Below are 9694 nucleotides of genomic sequence, written 5' to 3' on the forward strand. Positions count from 1 at the left end.
GAGAGAGAGAGAGAGAGAGAGAGAGAGAGAGAGAGAGAGAGAGAGAGAATGGCCCAAGTCTTTGAAACCTCAAATCTATGGAAGTTGTTTTCTTTCAAACCACCACATTTAACCATGTGGTTAAAATGCCTGCTCTATTTTCTGCTTTGCTGAATAAAACCCTACAAACAAAAAGCAAGTCACTGGAATCATTTAGTTCCCTAAGGTAGGGAGTGGATAGAGCCCCACTGAGATCTACTCCTGAAGGACTTGCTGGAACCACAGCAATGCTGGCTGAGCTCGAGAAGTTGTGCCAAGCACACTGGACACTACTAGGACAATAGCGGAGGCTTCTGTCCAGCCAAGGACAGACCCTAGTATGTTCTCAGTCATCATAGTCTATGGTTTAATATAATCTAAAAGAAACTAGACAAATCTCAGAAATAAAGAAATGATCAATTTAAAAGAAAATTTAAAGTCCAAGAATTTAAGAAAGCACCGTTTCTTTTAATTATTTTAGCACTGCAGATTGTTAGTCTATTTAACACAATTCATTCCTCTGAAATTAAGCTACTGAGTCAAAATTTTAATTGGATACACAAATCCATTTGTCAGAATAGACAAAATATCATTTCTGGATTAACTCATGTTCAGAAAAAACAAGCTCATCATGTATTTTTCTTACAATACAATCTTCTGAGTCAACAGAAGATGTTTCATGTATACCTTGTGTCGCTTAAGTAATTTAAATGAGAATTAGTGAAAGCTCTGGAACTATAGAAATAGATATAAACTGGGCAGGAAGTCAGTAAGTCTCAATAATTGTTGCCAAGTACTAAACTGCCAGCCAGGTACTAAAGTTACTAGGGCAAAGCTCTCTATAATAAACATTGAAAACAACATCCAACCTTCTGATGCACACACATGGAGTGCCAGATGAGAACACAGTCTCCTGTGCTGTGCTTGTCAGCATTTTTTAAAAAAAATCACTGTTTTACAAGTTTACTATTAGCAATTTTCTTTATGGAAATATTAGAGAAGATTTTAAAAGTAAGGTAAGCTGTGCATCTGATAATGCAAAAGCTGGCAGAATAATATATAAGTAACAGTTAATAAAATGTAGTGTTAAAATGCATAAATATGATGTAGGAAGGTCATCTGTCTATGTGTTAATTTCATTGCTTAATAAAGAAACTGCCTTGGTCTTTTGATAGGCCAGCCCTTAGGTGGGTGGAGTAGACAGAACAGAATTCTGGGAGGAAGAAGGCAGTGAGGCAGACACGATGGTTCTTCAATCCAAGACGGATGTAGGCTAGAATCTTTCCTGGTAAGCCACCACCTCGTGGTGCTATACACATTAATAGAAATGGGTTAAGCAAGATGTGAGAATTAGCCAGTAAGAGGCTAGAGGTAATGGGCCAGGCAGTGTTTAAAGGAATACAGTTTGTGTGTTGTCATTTCGGGTGTAAAGCTAACCATGCGGGAGCCAGGTGGGATGAAAAGCAGGTCTGCCCGCTGTTCCTTCTACATAACTATATATTTGTATATTATATATTTTCCTTTTAAAAAGCTATAGTCACAAACAGGCATGCATGCCAACCTGAAGTTTCACAAAGTTGTAAAGATAAATAATGTTCAAAATAAGTTTGAGCTTACAATCCAATCTTTATTAGATGCCAGTAGCCTGTGAAGAAAATCCTACTGAGTATCTATGGTATGAGCTCGACACCTGCACAGCCAAGCACTGACAAAGGCCCAGTGTTTGTTCCCACAGCATAACTTAATTCAGTTCCATGCCCTGACTAAGCTTCTTAATTGAATCTATTCTTTACAATGTATCGATTTTGCCTCTATAAAACATAAACCACTTTCTATCAGCTCTCCATCTCCTTAATTCGATGAGTTCCTCTTGCACAAGAATAACATGGAACCACTGCAGTATATTAGACCCCTTTAAGGCTGGCCTTAGCAACAAAGATGTCATAGTCACTAGCCCTCAATACCACTTCTACCATGCAACAGACCTCAATCCATTCTGATGAGTTCCTCGGTCATGAAGGAAAATATCACTAAAGCATTCTGAAGTGAATAATGAGGCACAATGAAAACTGGGGTAGCTCCTACTACACAAATGATTCTCACTGTTTAACAAGTGAATTCCTGTGGATTCAAGAGGCATAGTTAACCTGTCTAGTTTAAAACATGGTTTCATATTTTGCAGAAAGGACACCATTGTAATCAAAGGGTTTATGGCTGGGTTAGTGTATACATTTCTCCTTTGGGAGCATACAGAATTTCTTCCAGTACCAAAGATGCTGGAACATAAGGGTTTAGACTCTATGTAGGCACCAGTCTGAATTCTTCATGTTCAATAAATTATGTAGGTGCTGTCTTAAACAATGGGATCTTGCCATAAGTTTTTGGGGAGTAACTCAATCCTATAGTCTTGGCAATAGCCTGAGTTGCTTGGGGGTTCTCCGGGGACCTTTTTGGCCAACAACTTAAGATAGATGTAACCCAATATAGGTATTGGATGTTCATGTGGTGACAAGAAACATCCCTCATTATTTGGAGATTTCATTTTAATCACCTACCTTCATATATGTATATATTTAGGAAGCTTCTACTGTATTAGGTTCCCACACCACCCTTCAAATGGTTCCTTAGTTTTAGCTGTCTCTCCCCATATTCCCTGCCTTGTCCCCCATTCCAGCCCCCCCTAACCATCCATAACTATCTACTCTATTTACCTTTCCTAGGGAGATATATCTATCCCTCTATTCCCTTACTTTAAACCTAAAATCTGTGGTTCTACAAATCTTAGCTTGGTTATCATTCAAAGTTTGTGGGAATAACTTGACTTAACTTGGGTAATCAAGACCCTGACTAGATAGCCAGGGTACCTAGGGTAAAACCAAATGTTTAAAAAAAAAAAACAAAAAACTCCTAAACCTAAAGTTAAGAATAGTTAACTCTAAGCTACCATGTCAGTGTTGAGAACCAAGTCCAGGTTCTCTGTACGAGCGGCCAGCGCTTTAACAGTTGAGCCATCTCTCCAGTGATCAGGGGGAAGTTTTAGCACTACAACTTTATTTTTATAAGACTTTAAATGGATTGTGGAGCTTTAAAAAAGCAGTTATTAAGTAGCTAGTTAGCAGGATGCCTGGTGTCTCACAGTGTTTAGTTAATTGGATGTGAGATCAGGCGCACATGGAAACATAGCTTTTGAGTATCAAACAGATAGATTAAAATAAAATAAAATAAATCACAATACACATGCCAGTGGAGATTAGGAGCAGAGGTAGAGCATACAAGAGGAAAAAGTCCAATCACCCACAAACGGTTGACAATCCGACTAGCAAGCTCCAATACAAAAGAATGATAACAATGCTACAAATGGTGATGCAGCTAGACCTTTTGTCATTCGTCGTATGTGATGAGGAAATGAAGATCTTCTTGGAAGCAAAGATCTATGGGAAGTGCTTTAACATGAGAGGTTGCTCCCTCTCAGCCAAAAGCCACCACATCCATTCTTTTCATTTCGATGCTGAAGCTTTCAAAAGGTGGTGAAAACAGTAAGAGACCCACATGGTTCATTTTTGCATTACAGCAGTGCCTGGAATGTATTTATTTGGCTTTTATTCCTCTGTTTAAAACCACCACACAAGAACTCACAGCAGTTGGGAAAACAGGCACAAGACCTGCACAAGCTCAAGTCAGACAGCACTGAGGTACAAGGGAAGCAGGGCAGGGGGCATGGACAAGAAGCCCTGCCCAAGACATCCCAGCATGACCTGAGGGGGCATAGACAGGAAGCTCTGCCCTAGCTCAGGAGCTACTACTGTTAAGCCACCCAGCATGGAGGGCAGGGGACATGGGCACAAAGTCCCTGTCTAAGCTCAGGAGCTACTGTTAGCTAATGGCCCCTGAAGGCAGACCATTCTCTAGTGACGGCCACACACCACAGCATATATGTCAAACAAACCATACTATAGGGTTTTAAAAAATGACACAAAGCTGGGTGGGTATGGAAGAGGGGTTACATCTGGGAGGAACTGTGAGGTGGTCAATATGCTCAAAATTCAGTGTATAAAGTTCTTAAAAAATTAATAAAAATCTTTTAAAGAGCTCAACCTGAGGTAGTTAAGAGTCCTAGCTGTACTAATGGCCTAAGTACTACTATTAACTCTGCTAAACTCACTTCTTGACAGTAGTCAGACCTCACTATTAGCTATTCATTGAAAAGTCGCGGTCATCATTACTCCCAGAAGAAGCTCTCCTAAAATAATTTTATTCATATGGACTGAAAACTTCCTTAATGTGCAGTGTAATGTGCATTTTGAAATGACTGGCCATGCCAATCTAGATGCATTTCTCTATAGACCCATGTCCATTTCGTTTTTTAAGATAAGCTCCTTTGTTAATTACATCTACAAAATAAATACTAAAAAATGCTACTTTTCTACATTATTTAATTAGCAAGGAATGACCCAATGGGTCCAGAACACAGACACCAATGTTGTCCTCACGCTGTAGGCTTCATAATCATTAATTAGTCTAGGTGTTAGAGCAGTTTATGACTTCCTCCATTTCACCAGCAGGCAAATAGGCAAGAGGATATGAGGTAAAATGGGCAGAACCAGTCTAGAAATATACAAAGTCAACAATGTCCTTCTATGTTCCATGCTCCAATACCATATTACATTGAAAGTCCGTGAGAAAACACCTGCTTTCTGTCCTCTTAGCTACATGGTTAGTATGGCTTTGTAATACACTATGTTAAACTAAAAGTACATGAAAAGCATTGTTACAGCAGAAAAGGTAGAAAAGCATTCTTTTCCACCCCTGGGGCCATCCGTATTCCCACATTAGAGTTTTATTTGTAATCAGACTTCGTCAGGATCCTCCTCCTCCCTTCCTCTATTTGCTGGTGTTCACCTTTGACCCACACCATCATGCCTAACCTGCCTCTCTGATTCTGGTTCTACTCTCTCAGACAGTCTAGACCCAGAAATGTACACCCCAGCTGGTAAGGTATTGATTTGATTCTGTCCTAATAATGAAAAATAATTCCTTTGTTCATTAAAAACAAAAACGAGTAAGGCCAAAACTATGGCATTTCACCAGAGTCCACCTCCATCTGGCCCTGAGGTGACAGCTACCTTGTCCCATGGTTAGATTTCCTACAGACTAAACATGTTTGTTGGTTTGGAGGAACCTGAACAGAGCCCAGGGCCTTGCCATGCTGGACAGTCACTGTCCACTGGGCTCCAGCCCCAGTGTTAGCCAATAAGGACGCATTGCTTTCACTTACTTGTTCAAGAGAGAACTGGTTATTAAAGCTATGACCCACAGGAGGGATAAAGCTTATGACCCCATTTCTTTTTTAAATTCCCTTCAACCCAATCTGAAAATAGTTTAAATAAAGATGTTCAAATATGAAATGTTATTTTAAAAATTATATAATTTATTTTTGAAGGGAAAGGTAATAAACGTTGCTCACAGTAAAGGGAGGGTTGTGGTATAAATCTACTCAGCTTTGCTAATTCAGTTCCCTGGACAAGGACATTTTCCTCCTTGAATTTAATGAGTGAATGTATTTTTGTCTTTTCCTGACATAGTTACTCTGGTTTTATGGTTGCCTTCATAAGACAAACAGGTATGAGAATTGTGGTTTCTTGGTTTGATATAGGATAGTTTTAGGAAACTCTTCATTGTCCTGTTTCTAATTTCACTTAACTGCAAATGTTGATACATGTTTTAAAATTACCAACCTAAAGAACTGATGAAGCAGCTCAGTCATCATCATTAGAAGTCACCTCTGGGCCACAGGGGTTCACACCAGTGCTAAGCAGCACAGAGCTCTCTGCCCAACAACGGCACTGCTGCTGTCTGCACTCACAGTCACTGCCATGCTGGCTTCTAGTTCCTTCCCTAGTTGGCTTTGCGGTGATACAGTGTGATCTTGACATGAAAAACCCACCAAGTAAGGTAGGCCACAAGAACACAGTGGGGACTTTATAGACTAAAGTGATACCAGAACCACGGTCCACAAAAGGGAACATAAATGAACTTTGAACATAAACAGTTTAATCTATTAATGAAAAGATCTAATAGCCCGAAGCTAAAAAACACTTTAAATGTACAGGCCAGTGTGATTCACTGTCCTAGCACCAGTAAACTTCAGATAAGATGGCTGCAGTGGACAAGAGTCAGGCAGCACAGCACAGCTCCAGAGGCTGGAGAAAGGGCACAGGGAAAAGAGGTAAAAAATTTCAATCCTTCCGTGACTAACCTGGTTGAGTTTCTTCCAGAGATTGAGGATGGGGGAAAGTTCATTAGACCAGATTTCTCTGTCAAATTTGCAGCCAGCTGTGACAGATCTTCCCAGGATCCTGAGCTGGGAGATAACCTGAGTGAAGAGAGCACATCCAGTGAGTCATTCAGGCAGGAAGAGCATGGCAGCGTGACATCTGGAGAGCGCACACACGCGTACCATCCTTGGGTCGCTATCGTTTTATTTGAACAAGACTGTACAATTGAGGATAAGCATTCTAAAATTTAACATTGCAAGAGTTGTCAGAAAAGAGGCTTTTTATGCAGGAAGTGCACACTGTGCCACTATGAATGCCTCCCAGCCTCTCTTCTTGTTCATTTCAAACTCTACAATGCTTTTCATTTCCAATGATTTAAATCTTACCGTTTCAAAATACTAACAATGTATTTAAAAATGCAGCACAGAACAGATACAAAGGAAGTGGCTCCTAACTGCTCAAGAGTTGTTTAGATTTTTAATGCTTAATTTTCAGTTTCCATTTCAATATTCCCTCTAAACACAAAGCCCCAAAGAAATACATACAGATCAATTAATTAAAGTGAAGCTAAGTAAACATTACTCCCGTTGGGATCTTTACTGCTTTAGCTTCATTATTGTTAGAGTCTTCGTTGTGCTCATCAAAATCAATCACTTGCATTTTCTGTTCTAAATGAAATCATGCCCAGTAGGCCTTATGTTGAAGTGTTCCTACCAATATTCCAACTAACCAGTAAAACCCTGTTATGACGTAGCTTATCTAATACAGCCAAAATGAGCCAAGAAACCCAGCCCGTGTCTCCCAGGGCAGCATTTCCATCTGAACCCCCCACAGCATGTTTGAGAGATAAAAGCTGTCTGTCTTTGCAGCACATTTAGATTTCATACTTAGTTTCACTCTTACATTAACAGCCTTGTAATAAACTAAGGACTATAAATCTTTTAGAATGAATGTGCTAAACATACACCATCACACTGTTGGATTCAATTCCTGGAGCTTTTGATTGATTTCCTAGTCTAAAAACGTTGTGGAGATTCAGTGTTTGACTTTCTTTGTTTCCTGACAAATCGTCTTCATTTGCGGTAGCTGAACTCTACATAGCCCCTAATATATTAGCATCCCTTCACTACACAATGTCCCCGGTTGACAGTCAGGAGGTGTGGCATTCTAGCTGTGCTAATACTTGCTATCACTTACTGTGTTTTAAATTTATTAAACATAACAGAAAACAAGAACACAAAGAAAAAAACAAAAGGAATTAAGTACAAATATACTTTTTAAGTATTTAAAAGAAATGCTGACTAGATGACAGAAAGCAAGAATGCAAAGTAAAAACAAAAGAAATAATTACAAATGCATATCCTTTTTAATTATTTAAAAGAAATATTGACTATCCTGCCAAACGGCCATGTTTCTCTGTTCTAGAAAGATGGCACGACACACACACACATAATGCAATGTGCTAAACATCTGTTACAAGCAGAGAATAACAAAAGAGGGTGCTCCAACACCCAAAGACGTTCCTATTAGAGAACGAGCACGGCTGACTATGACGCATCTGCTAGTTCTACAAATCCTAATGCACTCATTGCTTATAAAGCTGGGGGAAATATCTGGTAACACATTTCAATCCAGTTAGAGTATTTTCTTCAATGGTTTCCTCAAAGTGATGGCAAAGCACATTCATCTTACTATATATACAAACGTTAACACATATGCCAACATGTTATACACAAAAATACCTAGAGGTTTATTGTTTGAAGGTTAGGAAACACAGAACCAAAGGTAAATTTTACTTTGCCCATGTCTATAAAAGTGTCAGTCACATGCAAGCCCAAAGCACAATGGACAATGATGGGTTTTGGCTATTTTTGAGATGAGGTTTCAGCCATGACCCAAAGTGAAACAAGCTGCTACACTAAGAACTCACAGGATCATGTTTCAAGTCAATGTGGTATCAAAGGCCAGAAACTATGCCGAGAGATGCAGCCAACGTGATTTTAACACAAGCAAATGTAAAGACGGGACCTCTTTTCAAAAGGTATCTAATAAGCACTGAACTGCATTACCTAAGTACTAGGGACTGCTATACATTATGTGTGCAAATATTTTGGACTTCATTTTGGCTAATGCTAAGTAACTAAAACCAGATGTAGGTCACTTAACTATACAAATGCTTCCTGGGCCACGAGGAGATGTCACTATGATGTTCTGTTCCCTTTGGACAATTGATGGGCTTCCCAGGCATCCTGCTCGGATCATACCTCTGTAACTAATGACTGTACTAATGAGATGGGTTCTCTACATTAGTCTCTTGGGTGTACAGCCCATGTGATGGCTAATCTTGGTTGTTAACTTGACTACATCTGGAATCAACTAAAACCAAAGCAGATGGGTACACTTGTGAAGTATTTTCTTGATTAGATCATTTAAGGTAGGAAGACAACACCCTCCTTAAATCTGGGCTATACCTTCTAGTGGCAACCCACATAAAAAGATAAGGAGGAAGGGAGCTTTATAGTTCTTTGCTTGCTTGTTCTCACTCTTGCTGGTAAGTTCACCTGTCCTGCCACTGTGGCAATCCTTTCCTGGTGTCAGAACCGACTTAGCCAGGATTCCAGGGTAGACTAAAGACTAACTGAGGCAGCAAGCCCCATGGACTGAACAAGCACCAGATTCTCGGCCTTTCCATATGAAGACAGCCATAGTTGAAGCTGCATCCCACAGCCTATAAGCCATTATAAGCTAATAGCTCTGTATTTACTCTATTAGTTCTGTCCATTTACACAATTCCAACCAAGACACTTTTAGAATACCTCATCTTTCCTAATACTTTGCCAATTTTTTTTTAAAAGAATCATATTCAAAAGCACTTTAGCAGTAAATTAGGAAATATGCTTGTTATTTTATTTAGCTATTTCTCAACTAGGTATATGTTGAAAGGAAATGGGGTATATGTGTATACCAAAGTCTACTTAGTTAAAATTGTGTGGCAGATAATTTTAGGGACCCCAGAATAGAAACACTCTAAACTCCCTTCATGACTGAGGACTAAACAAACTGTGGTGTGATCAACCAAAGGAGTGATATTCAGCACTTAGCAGGAAGTGACTTCAGATATGCATAAGAACACTGATGAATTTCACAGCTATTCTTAGAAAAACTAGTAAGAAGCTATACAGAGTTGTAACTGTATTATACTTTTTATAAGAAATTCTAGAAAATATAAACTAACTTAGAATGATCAAAACGAAACCAAGTGTTAATTGGGGAAGGGAATATAACATGACAAAGGAAATTGGGGGCAAGAGAAACGTGTCCACTCTCTAGACACGGTGATGGTCGCACACGTGTAAACCAGGGGCAATGGAAACATGTCCACTCTCTAGACACGGTGATGG

At 39.4% G+C, this 9694-nt stretch overlaps 1 protein-coding gene across 4 annotated transcripts in view; it reads right to left on the reverse strand.

The window, feature by feature from the left end:
- Dync2h1 (dynein cytoplasmic 2 heavy chain 1) overlaps positions 1–9694 on the reverse strand; it is a 220582-nt gene that overhangs the window by 28851 nt on the left and 182037 nt on the right. For all 4 annotated transcript variants that reach the window (XM_026779266.1, XM_026779267.1, XM_005346771.3 and 1 more), the window contains one exon: positions 6275–6391. In XM_026779266.1, coding sequence (XP_026635067.1) covers positions 6275–6391 — 117 coding nt within the window. The remainder of the gene's footprint in view (positions 1–6274; positions 6392–9694) is intronic.

This window comes from Microtus ochrogaster, chromosome 5 (assembly GCF_000317375.1).
Source record: "Microtus ochrogaster isolate Prairie Vole_2 chromosome 5, MicOch1.0, whole genome shotgun sequence".
Lineage (NCBI taxonomy): Eukaryota > Metazoa > Chordata > Mammalia > Rodentia > Cricetidae > Microtus > Microtus ochrogaster.